The sequence below is a fragment of the Mirounga leonina genome, unplaced genomic scaffold (genome assembly GCF_011800145.1).
Source record: "Mirounga leonina isolate KUSES-001 unplaced genomic scaffold, KU_Mleo_1.0 Mir_171, whole genome shotgun sequence".
Taxonomy (NCBI): Eukaryota; Metazoa; Chordata; class Mammalia; order Carnivora; family Phocidae; genus Mirounga; species Mirounga leonina.
This window is the reverse complement of record NW_023270436.1, coordinates 21,542,600-21,555,206: the sequence shown is the minus strand read 5'-3', so window position 1 is coordinate 21,555,206 and position 12,607 is coordinate 21,542,600. Positions and strand designations below refer to the sequence as shown.

The 12,607-nt window shown below is 45.0% G+C and overlaps 2 protein-coding genes across 9 annotated transcripts in view; both read left to right on the top strand.

The window, feature by feature from the left end:
• The window catches only part of CHEK2 (checkpoint kinase 2), an 84,908-nt gene extending 80,872 nt beyond the window's left edge, over positions 1–4,036 (top strand). For all 7 annotated transcript variants that reach the window (XM_035017271.1, XM_035017270.1, XM_035017273.1 and 4 more), the window contains 2 exons: positions 2,909–2,989; positions 3,808–4,036. In XM_035017271.1, the coding sequence (XP_034873162.1) occupies positions 2,909–2,989; positions 3,808–3,897 (171 nt within the window). In that variant the 3' untranslated portion in view covers positions 3,898–4,036. The remainder of the gene's footprint in view (positions 1–2,908; positions 2,990–3,807) is intronic.
• A 4,366-nt stretch (positions 4,037–8,402) lies between these two features.
• Positions 8,403–12,607, top strand: part of TTC28 (tetratricopeptide repeat domain 28) — a 628,656-nt gene continuing 624,451 nt past the window's right edge. For both annotated transcript variants that reach the window (XM_035017265.1, XM_035017264.1), the window contains exon 1: positions 8,403–8,630. In XM_035017265.1, the coding sequence (XP_034873156.1) occupies positions 8,529–8,630 (102 nt within the window). In that variant the 5' untranslated portion in view covers positions 8,403–8,528. The remainder of the gene's footprint in view (positions 8,631–12,607) is intronic.

The window sequence follows — 12,607 nt, the reverse complement described above, 5'->3', positions numbered from 1 at the left end:
AACTGAGGAAAAGGTGAGGTTCAGTTCTGCCACAGTGGTCTCACTGGAATACTCTTGTCCACATTTTGTTTTTGCTGCAAAAGGTGGAATGAGCACAGTGAGGACAAGAATGCAGACACTGCCTGTGTTAATCATCTGCTAGTGATAGCTTAGGTTTTATTTTGGGGAATTTCAGTGTTTTTGAAGAAGCCAAATGGCTTTGTGGCTCTGGCCCTGGACTGAGTGTTTGGAATGTGAGTTCCAGTCTCTTTTGCTCTTAACAGTGTTCAGTTTGGGGAACATCCTTTTTTTGGGGGCGGGGGGAACATCCTTTATATCATCCTCTGACACCCCTATAACATCCACTCTTTGGCCTCATATTCACTTTCTGAAATCGAGAACTCTTTCCTGCTTGCCTTTGAGGCATTTTACAATTTAAATTTTTGAGTAGACTGTAGACATCTCCGAGAAAGGTGTTTGCAGATACACATTGCTACCTGTGGTATATAATGAGCTCCTTTTTCAATATTACTGCTAATTGATGCCTTGTTTTATTTTTTTAATTTATCATTTTTTAAAATATTTTATTATTTGAGAGAGAGAGCATGAGTGGGGTAGGAGCAGCCAGAGAGGGACAAGCAGACTCTGTGATGATCGTGGAGCCTGATGCGGGGCTCGATCTCATGACCCTGAGATCATGACCTGAGCCAAAATCAAGAGTCAGACGCTTTACCAACTGAACCACCCAGGCTTCCCGATGACTTGTTTTAAATATAGGCCTAAATAGGCTTGTGGGCAGTTCTGTCTGGCTGTCTTAAAGAGCTGCCATATGGCATGTTGCTGTGTGCTTTCATTTCTTTATGCGTTCATTCTTTCAGAGGACGGTTAATGAGCTCATGTGTCAACACTTAGGTACTGGGGATGCGAAGAAGAGTAAGATAAGTCCTTGCCTTGGGGAGCTGACAGTCTGGGTGGGTACAACCCCGACCATAGTCACAGCAGGACAGTGGGATACACGCAGCAGTAGGGGTAGGTGTAGAGTATAGGGGGGATCCTCAGAATGAGATAGGGTCACGGTTCTTGGGTTTCAGGTATTCACAGGTTCACACAATATGAAGAGCTTCTAAAGGCTGAGTGGCCTGGGGATGACGTGGGTGTATTAGTTTGCTCGAGCTGCTATAACAAAATACCCCAGACGGGTTGGCTTAAACAATAGAAATTTGTTTCCTCACAGTCCGGGAGGCTAGAAGACCCGATTTCAAGGTGTTGGTGCATTTGGTTTCTCCTGAGGCGTCTCTCCTTGCATTCTCTCTGTCCTCACATGGTCTTTTCTCTGTACTCACATCCCTGGTGTCTCTTTCTCTTCTTCTGAGGACATCAGTCATATTGGATTGGAACCTCACCTTAATAGTCTCATTTTTACTTAATTGCCTCTTTAAAAGCCCTGTCTCCAAATAGTCTTTGGGGATTACTATTTCAACATTTGAATTTCGGGGGCAGAGGTGGACACAGTTTAGTCACAATGGGGGACCGCATTTTTATTGTTGATTGAGTCCCTCTATATGGAGGCCCCTTTGCCTTTTACAGTGCCTGGCATCTAAGGCCGATGAGGAAGTAGTTGTTCACTGAGTGAATGAGAAAGGTGGGTGAGATGGATGGGCAGGATAGCAAGGAGGGCATTCCCGGTGGAGGTTGTGAGCAGGAATAGGAGGAAAGAGGGGAAGGAATTTTGAGAGTGGCATAGTGTAGGAAGTGAGATCCTAAGGGAGATTGTGGAGCAGAATCCAGATGAACGTGGTGCTCTCAGAATGGGCAGTGGGGCGCTACACTGAGTGATGCAATAAACTGTGTTGGAAGCAGGTGATTCAGCCACTAGATATAGAGCAGGTGAGTTAATTCTCAAGCAGTGCAATTTTTCTATACATACCAACTGCTGAATATTGGAGGCCTTCACTCCTATGCCCTATGTCCCCACCTACTGTGGTGCTCTTGGCTTAGTGGGAGGAATGGGAGGAGGTTGGGTGGGAAGGTACATGGGGCTTTAGAATCAGGCAGCTGTGGGTCTGTCTTGTGCACACGCTACTTTTGAGTGGCTGAGCTGGGCTTCCAGCTGGCCCCGTCCTAGTCATGGGATGTTTCACCTTTCTGAAGGGGGGGAGAGCTGCACCAGGTTACTTTTCAGGATTCCTAGATGCAAATCCTTGAACCCTGCAGAAGTAACATTCATAGAGGTGGGAATTATCCTCATAGACATCTGGGCAGGAGTTCTCTATGCACATATGCACCCCCCCCCCCCCCACCTTCTCCCTCTAGCAGCACAAAACACCTGTAATGCTGTGGTCTGTTCATCTGTCTTCCTTTCTCATTAGCTCTGGGATATTGTGGGCTTCAGGTCCTTCTGGTGACTTGTGTAGTACTTGCTGGGAGCATTTTCTGGGGTGCTGGGTTGCTTTGTTAGGGTGGCCCTAGTAAATGGTCTTAGTGTTGGCATGGGGAGGGGACACCTCCTGGAAAGATCTGGGGAGCTTCATGGAGTCCGCTCTCAGGGGACTGAGCCAGTCCCAGCCTCTGGCTTCCTGATTACCCTTTCTCAGGATCTGGGATGCTGGTTCTGAAAGTCTGTTGACTGCTAACGTCTGTGGTTCTCTCTGACCCACTGAGGGCATGTGGGTTTGATTTAGCCAGTGTCAGCTGAGCATTGACTGCCGATTAGAGTGCTCCTGGAAGGCAGAGCTGAGGAGCGCATGGCCCATTACCTCCTGGAGCCTCAGCAAGACCCTGCCTTTTGGTGGACAGACTGGGTGTCCTTACCCACTTTTTTCTTTCCAGGGGCAACCCGGCCCTGTCTTTTTAGGAGCGTTCTTTCCTTCAGACACAGTCTACTTAGGTTTTCTTTCTTTCTTTTTTTTTTTTTTTCATTTTTTCACAGGATGAGGACATGAAGAGAAAATTTCAGAATCTACTTTTTGAAGAAAATAAGCCAACGGCTCTACCCCAAGTCCCGGCCCAGGTATTCCAGATGATGGTCGTTAAATGTAGGCTAAGTTTTAAAGAGCTCATGAGCAAGGAGAATGAGCTTGAAAGGTCTCTTTAGTAGCAATTGCTTAATATTTTTTTGGAATAATGTGGTAGATATTTTGTTTCAGCTCGATCTGCTCTAGCACCCTTAGAAGATTTAATAAGAAGAGTATGTTTGATGCATTAAAGAAGCATAGTCAGGGATTGTCATTCAAGAGGTCTCCTGCAAGGCAAAATTGGAAGACTGTATTAGAAGTTCAAATTTAAACTTGTTGAAAATTTATAATCTGGACAAGTGATTGATTATTTATTGATTAATAATGTTATTCTTCCAAGGTTCTTTGTTAGGATTAGTTAATATCTCTTCATTCCTATCCTGCCTTCTTTTGATGAATAATACCCTCCTCCCCACTGTCCCCTCGAAACTTTATGAATGGGAAACAAAGACAAAAAAGATGGTCTTCCCACAAAAGAGCAAGATTTGGGGCTCCCAGCAAGAGGTATTGTAGTTCCTTTAAACTTCATAATTTAGGAGGAGAGTACAGAGAGGAGGGAGGGTGTTTATGCTGCTTGCTTTCAGTATCCATCAAGTGGTCAGAAGCCACAAGGGAGAGCAATGTCCGTTCAATAAGCATGTCTGAGTTCTGGGCAGGTGTGGTGGGGGTTCAGATGTCAAGGGGGACGACTCCTAATTCTTGGTACTAGAAGTTTCACATGAAATGCTCCAAATGTACTGGAAGTGTAGTGGGACACTTTGATAATCTTAAAGCCAGTGGTTTTCTTTGAGCATTTCTCCCTTTTTACTTGCAGCCTTCCACAAGTCAAAAGCGGCTTCTTGAAGGGGAAGCAGAGGATGCTGACACCACAAAGCGTCTGGCTGTGTGTGCTGCTGTGTCGTGAACTTTGGTTGAACACGAAAGAAACCTGCCTTCTTGAACCTGCTGCCATTTTCTTTAAATCTGTTTTTTATAGTTTATTTTAATTGGGGGGGTGGTTGCTTTTTCACAATCATCAATACACAATTCCAAACCTAGTGGAACCTGGGCTTTGGCTTCTGTTTGATGATGAGCTCTTTAGCGGCACACCTTTTTTGCGTATTTGCAGTTTTGTGCTTTTTGTCTGCTGTTCTGTGTTGGCTGGAACCAGGTGGGTATCCCTGGTCTCAGCCTGGGCAAGCTGCATACAAATTCGAAAGACCCTTTAGAAAGTTGGAGATTGGGGTGGTTTGTAGAGACTGGCTAGTCACCAAAGTCTTCATGAGATGGGAGGTACCTTGGTACCATATACCACAGGCCAGTTTTAAATTCTCACCTCACCTGCATAAAGGTACAGGTCCATCGTCACTGAAACCATAGGACCAAAACGGTTGTCAAATTTGAAATTTTCCTGGTTTTAGGAAGGATACGTGGCACATCAACTCTATTATTTGTAACACCCAGTAGAGTCCTAAAACTAAGCACTTAAATACTTTTGCAGCAAATATTCACAATAAAAGGGTTAGAGAAGACTATAAGTGCCTCATGTCAGTGCAGGTCACTTTTCTGTCAAAGGAGTTATGGATGACTCTCAGGTTTCAAAGCTGTTTGGATTTTGGAAATGCAAATGAGGCATGTGGGCATTTCATGTTGAGCCAACGACAACCAAGGAAGCCCTGTATAAAGCCCTTCCCTTGGCTGATCTTGTCCAGTCCTCACAGTGATGCTATGGTATATAAGTCCTCTGACTGCCCTAATGTTGTAGGTGAGGAACCCAGGATGAAGGAATAAGTTGACTTGTCCAGTGTCACATAGCAAGTGGCAGAGATGGGACCCAACCCAGGTCTTCCTGATTCTAATATTCCTCATCTTCTCAGGCTCATATACAGTCAGACTCAGGAATGCTGACTCACGCTGACAAAACCACAAGAGACTGATATCTAAATCCTGAATGCCAGTGTGTTCAGTTATTGTGAGAGGGTACAGCCCCATGATCTGTGTAAGTTGGGACACCTTGGTGGCAAGAACAGAAGCTCATTTAGGTTACTTCATGATAAAGGGGATTTGTTTCAAGGTTAGATGTCTGGCCTGGGATCCATCAGGAACCCAGGCAGCTGTAATGCTTGGTTCCTCTTGTCTCTTTCTGACCCACTGATTTTGCTTCTATCTTTGGCTGGTTGAGAGTAGGCCACATTATAGCTCACTGGTCATGCCATGAGTTGAATGCCTTGGTTCTGATGCCACTGATGAGCCAGCCAGGGCCTCGGGGTACACAGCTGTTGCCGTGGGCAGTTGGGTGGTGGCTGGCAATTTCCTTTAGAAGGGTGTGCAAGCATTCTGAGGCTTGGCTGGCTTGGTGTGTGTGTGTGTGAGCAGGGGCTTGGTGGGGCTAGATGGGGATTTAAGTGGTTTGCATATTTAAAAGAATGAGGTGGAGATTGCCAAGTTAGATGGGTTTTTAGCTCATTTGAATATTTAATGTGAAGGCTGTGGTTTCTTAGGGCATTTTTCCCCTCTTGGGGCAGAGCCAACCAGCCCTTCTCCGTTTCCAGAGCACTTTATATTCGCTCCCTCTGATTATACCGACCATAGTAGATAGAATAATGGCTCCCAAAGATGACCTCATCCTCATCCCCAGAATATGGATATGTTCCTTTACGTGGCAAAAGAGACTTTGCAGATATGATTAAGGATCCTGAGATGGGTAGATTATCCTGTCTCTTCTGTGTGGCATTCTGGGACGGGTGTGTCATCACAATGTTTGAGAGGGACACACACAGAAGGAGTCAGAGTTAGAATGGAGTGAGCCGCTTTGAAGAGGGAAGAAGGGGCCACAAGCCAAGGGATACAGGCGGCCATGAGAAGCTGAAAAAAGGCAAGGAAATGGATTCTCCCCCTCAGTCTCTCTCCTGAAGGGACTAGTCCTTTACACCTTGACTTTCACTAGTGGAAATGATTTCAGACTTCTGAACTACAAAACTATAAGAACAAATCTGTGTTAAGCCACCCAATTTGTGGTAATAGAGGCCATAGGAAACTAAGATGTCAGCTGCTTATTTGGGGCCATCCAGCATACACTTCTTCCTGACCTCACTCCAGTTTTCTTTTGAGGCAGTTCTTTTCCCTTATCCCATGAAGTTATGGAGGAAAGGGGGAGTTGGTAACGCTAAATGTCTGCCTGCCCCCCGACTATGAAGCTGAAGGGGTACAAGGTCTTCCTTCCCTGGTGGAGCTCCTCCCACTAGCCTCCTACCTGGAGGTGGGCCCAGGACTTCGAAAAAATGAGCAAATGGAGCTGGGATGGCAACATTAGTGGTAAAAACAATACTGTGCCAATCTGAGCTCTCTGCACTTCCTGACTTTGGCTTTGAAATTGCTGAACTTTTATGTCCTTATCTATAAAGTGGGTGCAGTAAGAGTAGCAGCCTCATATGGTGTTTGTGAGGATTGAATGGGGGAATGTCATTTAAAGTGCCTGGTGTGTGATAAGGATCTATCAGTGTTGCCTTCCATCCTTAAAGTGTGGGAGGATCACATATAAGTAGCCAAAGGGTGCCATGGAAAAATCTTGAGCAGGGACATAATATCCGTTCAGTTTCTGGGGTGGCGGGGGCACACACAAGTTTGGCAGATAATTGAGATGCCTTTGACCTAACGTGGGAAATGTCAGGACTAGGTGGATGGTGGGAGCAGAGGTGGAGGGGCATTTCCCAGTGCCTGAAGTAACTGCCACTCCTGTAGAACAGGCATGTTGTTCCATGGTTGACCTGCTGCATGCCTAGATAGGTGCAGTGGACACCTTTTATTTGGCCTATCCTCATCTGATGCCTCTTGTGATAACTGCATCACTTTTTCTGGGGGAGGTATCCCTCCTCCCACTCATCCTGGCCCCACCCCCTTTCTAGAGGGGCTCAGTATAGCCGGGTTTGGCCAATCTTGCTGTGATTGGCTCAAGTAGGGACTTCTGACCTAAATAATTGCAATGAAAGTCAGCCCTGAGACTGGCTGGAATTATTGGCAAACAGCTCCTGTTTTCCTGGTCAGATATGAGCTAGGTGCTGCCTGGGACACTGGAGAGCTTGCATGAGAAGTCATCGAAGAGAAAGGGAGCTGAAAGATTCAAGATTTGGGTCATTGAGCACCTGGATCCAGCTATGCCTGAAGTGAGCTACCACCCCAAGACTTTTCAGTTTGTTTCTTTTCTTACTCCAGGTTGAATTATTATTATTACTGTCACTAGTATCTGGAAAAGGTCAAATTAATAAATTCAACCATTTACAAACTCCGAGAGACCCTTGGAGATTTTTTTTTTCTTGTAGGGAAAAACATTCGCTGCTGTTGTTTTTCTGCCAACTTTAGGGTTTTCAGAGAGGTTTGGGGCAGAGAATGGAAAGGGAAGATGTGGGAAGTAACAGTCCTTACAGCCCCAAGGTTGAGTGAACCCCTCCCAGCTAATTATACCACAGAGTTTGGGAGCAGAGCCCCTTTCATTAAGCTTTTAGGAGTCTTGGAAGGAAAGGGCCAGAATTATACCAGTGAAGCCTGGAAAGTGTGGTGCTGCCAGGCGTGCTCAAGGAGGGACGTGCATCATCTGAGAGTTCCCCTCAACCCTGTGAGGTATTATTGCCACTTTCTCATTTGCTGATTTAGAAATCAAGGCTTTCTGCTTCAGTCAAGTGACCTATTAAAGGTTTCCCAGTTTGCAAGAGGTGGAGGCCAGACTTGAACTGAGATTTCCCTTCCCTAGAGCCTTTGGTTTTAACCAGTACACAAAACTACTTAGGTCTTGTCACCTGATAACCATTCAGTACTAGGAGCTGTGCTGACACCATCCTGATTGTTTGAGTCCTCCCAACACACCTTAGTTATCGGCCTTCCTGATTAAGGAGAAACAGGCCCCTAGAGACCTGACCTTAATCACGCAAAGGTTAGAGGAGATGTGGGACTCGACCTCAGGTTCTCCACTGAGTCTGGCTGTCCCAGGGACATGGGCATTCACTGTGCCACTTACTCTCGCGCACGTGCTTGCATACTTCCATGACGGGGATCTCATCACCTTAGTAGCGATCTTCCCCGGCACTTCTTGGGGGTAATTCCCTCCCGGCTCAGACCCTCGCCGCAAGGCCGGCGTGACCTGTGAAGTATATGGGGCAATGTAGAGCAGTTGCCCAGGGGCCTGCCCGGGTGTCGTCTGCAGGGCGGCAGGCGGCAGGCGGCAGGCGGCGGCGCCAAGTCCAGAACGGCGAGCGCGCCAGCCAGGCCGGACGGGTGCGGAGGGGGTGGCCGCGACGCCGGGAACAGCGGCCGGCTCCGGAGGGCGCGAGGCGGGGCGCACGGGGAAGGGGCGCGGCGAGTGCGCGCTTGCGCGGTTGGGGGGACCCGCGGAGGCGCGCGGGGAGCTGGTGCGGCGAGTGCGCGCGTGCGCGGTTGTGGGGGGGTGGTGTGGGTTGCCGCGGCGGCGCGCGGTACGGCGGGAACATGGCGCGCGGGTCCGGCGCGCGCGCCTAGCTGGCGGGACCGTTAGCTCGAGGCGGACGCGGCCCGGGCCCCGCGGGGATGGAGCAGTCGCCGCCGCCGGCGCCCGAGCCAGCACCGGGGCCGACCCCGGCACGGAGCCGTAGGCGGCGGGAGCCCGAGTCGCCGCCGGCGCCAGCGCCGGTGAGTGCGTGAGGGGCGCGGGCCGGGAGACTTTCTTTGTGAAACTCCGTCGGTGCGAGCCGGGCCGGGCCTTGGAAGCTGACGAGCGGCCGCGAGGCGGAACCCGCCCCACCGTCCGGGTTCGAGCTGTCCTGCCTCGCGCCGCTCTGCGGCGGGATTCGGTCTGCCGCCAGCCCGGCTGGTTTCGGATAGAGTATGTGTGCGCGCGCGCGGGGGGGTTGGGGGGGTATACAGTCGGCGCCTAATGAGCACCACGTCTCCACTGTTGCCTTCGCCTTAGCGGGGCGGCGGCTGCCCCGGCCCAGGGCCCACGGGAGAGGTAGATGGCAGCCGCTTGGAGGCAGGTGTCGGTGCTGCCCTGAGAGACTCAGGTGCAGACAGCCCCAGGTGGAATCACAGGGAGTAAGCTGTCGGTCCCTGGAAGGAACCAAGTCTGGCGGTGTCTCAGCACAGAGTGATTTGGGGATGCTTGACATCCACCCCAGCTTCGTAGTGTCTTTGGGGTATCGGTCAGGGTGAAGGATGCTGAGCAAAATGGACTTTGGAGGTGTGGCTCTCAGCGGATGAGATGGGATGGCCCTGAGGATTTGGCTCCCCAGACTGCCCAGGCATAGGAATAATCTGTAGCTTGATAAAAATGCTGGCGTCACAACTCTTCCCAGGCCACAGACTCAAACTCTCCAAGGCAGAGGACCAGATTTTGAATTTTTAACAAACTCTCAAGTTGTTATGATCAGGCAGATTCGACAGGCACTATTTTAGAGTAAGCTTCCAGCGATCAGGGACCTGTTCTGTTTATAGCTCACCATGGCATCCTGGTACCAGGCGCACTGCTTGGCACATGGTAGATGGTCATTCAGTATTTGTAAGAAGACTGAATAACTTAGAGAGTTTCCAAAATAGGAGCTCTTGAGACATTTTCAGGAGCTTTTGAGATTAATATCTCTGTGAGATTTACTGTAAAATGTGATTTTTTTCTCTCGTCCCAACTTCTGTGAGTGTTTATATTGCCATGTTTTCAGTATGTTCTAGGCAAAATCAGAGTATACATTGCTTAGTGTAAACCATCAACTATGTATACCCTAGCTAGGTTAAAAGTAATTATAAAACAAAACCTGAATTAAAAATGCATGCTTCTTTCTCTTCATTTGGGAACACTAGGCTTATAGGATTTTTTTCCTTCAAGGCAGGTAAATATTTACATTTTATCAAAGCAAATGTGAATTACTGTTTATTCAGAAAAGTTGGCAATTTGCTTAGACCTGAGTATTTGTAGTTTTTATGTAATATTTTGAAATTGAGATTTATGTTTAGTTCAGAGTCAGTGCTAAAATAGAATTGTTTGAAAGTTATTGATATTTCAGGGGCTGTTTTTTTCATGTTTTTTGAATTTCAAGAGTTGATTTCATTTCTGGTTTTTTTTGAGTGGAAAAATAAATATATAGAAAGACAAGACTTTAGAAGTTGAGATTGCATCTGAAGAAAAATAGAAAAATTAGATGTTTTATTCTGTGTGTCATTTTTGCAGTTTATTTGGATTTTTTAAAAATTCTTTTTTTTTAATTGAGATACCATTGACATATAACATTAGTTTCAGATCTAGGACATAATGATGTAATATTTGTATATATTGCAAAATGATCACAGCAATAAGTCTAGTTAACATCTGTCATCACATAATTAGTTTCTTTTCTTATGATGAAAACTTTTAAGATTTACTCTCTTAACAACTTTCAAATATACAATTCAGTATTATTAACTATAGTCACCGTGCAGTATATTACATTCCCCATCACTTTTTTTAAGTGTCTTAAAAAGAAAACAAAACAAACCCAGCTTTTTTGAGGTATAATTCACCTACTGTAAAATCAACCGTTTTGATGTACAATTTCATGGTTTATAGTGAATATTCACTATATGTCCAACATCACCATTATCTGCTCATCATATTTCAAAGAAATCCCATACACATTAACATTCCTTGTTCACTTTTCTCCCACCTGCTAGCAATAACCTACTTTCTGTCTGTACAAATTTCGCTATTCTGGACATTTCACATGATGTAATCTTATAATATGTAGTCTGGCTTCTCACTTAGACCAATGATTTTTAAGGTTCATCCGTGTTGTAGCATGTATAAGTACTTCATTCCTTTTTCTTACTGGGTAATATTCCATTGAATGGATATACTACATTTTGTTTATCCATTGTTTAAAAAGATTTTATTTATTTATTTGAGACAGAGAGAACGAGAGAGAGAGAGCACATGAGAGGGGGGAGGGTCAGAGGGAGAAGCAGGCTCCCTGCCAAGCAGGGAGCCTGATGAGGGACTCGATCCAGGGACTCCAGGATCATGACCTGAGCTGAAAGCAGTCGCTTAACCAACTGAGCCACCCAGGCGCCCTCCAGCAGCAAATTATGAGGGTTCCAGTTTCTCTACATCCTTGCCAATACTTGTTATTGTCTTTTTTTCTTTTTTTTTTTTAACCTTAGCCATCCTAGTAGGTATAAAATGGTATCTCATTGCAATTTTGATTTACATTTCCTTGATGACTAATGATGTTGGGGATATTTTTTGGTGCTTATTGGCCATTTGTATATCTTCTTTGGAGAAATGTCTTAAAATCCTTTGTCCATTTTTTGGGTCCATTTTTTAATTGTTATTTGTCTTATATTGAGTTGTAGGAGTTATTTAAATATTCTGGATACTAAACCCTAGTCAGATATTTGATTCACAAATATTTTCTCCTGTATGTTGTCTTTCACTTTTTTGATAATGTACTTTGTTGCCAGAAAAAAAAAAATTTAATTGTGATGAAGTCCAATTTATCTGTTTTATCTTTTGTTGTTCATGCTTTTGGTGTCATAGCTAAGAATCCATTGCAAAATCCAAGGTCATGAAGATTTACCCCTATGCTTTCTTCTAAGAATTTTCTGTTTTTAGCCCTTATATTTAGGTTTTTGATCCATTTTGAGTTAATTTTTGTGTGTGGTGTCAGGTAGTGACCCAATTCATTCTTTTGCATGTAGTGATCCAGTTGTCCCAGCACTATATATTGAAAGGATTGTTTTTATCCCATTGAATGGTCTTTGCACCCTATTGAAACCCAGCTGACTATATGTTAGGTTTTACTTTTGGACTCTCAATTCTGTTCTATTGTCTATCCTTATGCCAGTACAAAACTATTTGATTATAGTAGCTCTGTAATAGGTTTTGAAATTAAATGTATTTGTAACTTTGTTTTTTTTCAAGGCTGTTTTGGCTTTTCTCAGTCCCTTACATATGGATTTTACGATCAGTTTTTAAATTTTTGCCAAAAATTAGCTGGGATTTTTATAGAGACTGTGTTTAATCTGTCCTTTCAATGGTGTTTTGTAGTTTTCAGGTCCAAGTCTTGCACTTCTTTCAAAAATTTATTCCTAAGTATTATATTTTACGTGATGCTATTCTATATGGAACTGTTTTTGTTTTTGTTTTTTAATTTCATATTGTCATTGTTTATCACTAGTTCATTGCTAGTCTGTAGAAGAAAAATAGTTGAGTTTTGGATAAGTCTTTTAATCTCATCATTTAGTGGTAGTCTGTTCAAGTTTCTAGGTTTTGGCTCTTCTACTTACTAGTTGTAAGAGTTTTGACAATCTTCACTGTTATACATCACAGTGTTCCTGTATGTATAATGGAACGGTAATCTCCATCCCAAAGAACTGTTAAAGAAAATGTTGATAGATACTAAGAACAATGCCTTACATGTGGTGGGGATTTGATATTTGTTGTTTATCTTCTTCTGCTAAATAACTACATTTAAAAGCAGGCCAAAAAACAGAAAGCAAACAAAACACCAAACCCAAACAAACAAAATAAAAAAAACCCTGCAAACAAACCCCAAAGCATAGACAAACCCACCCTCCCCCAAACCCAAAACCCACAAAGAAAAGCCACAAGCAAAAACCTCAAACCTCTTCCTGTCTCTCTTACT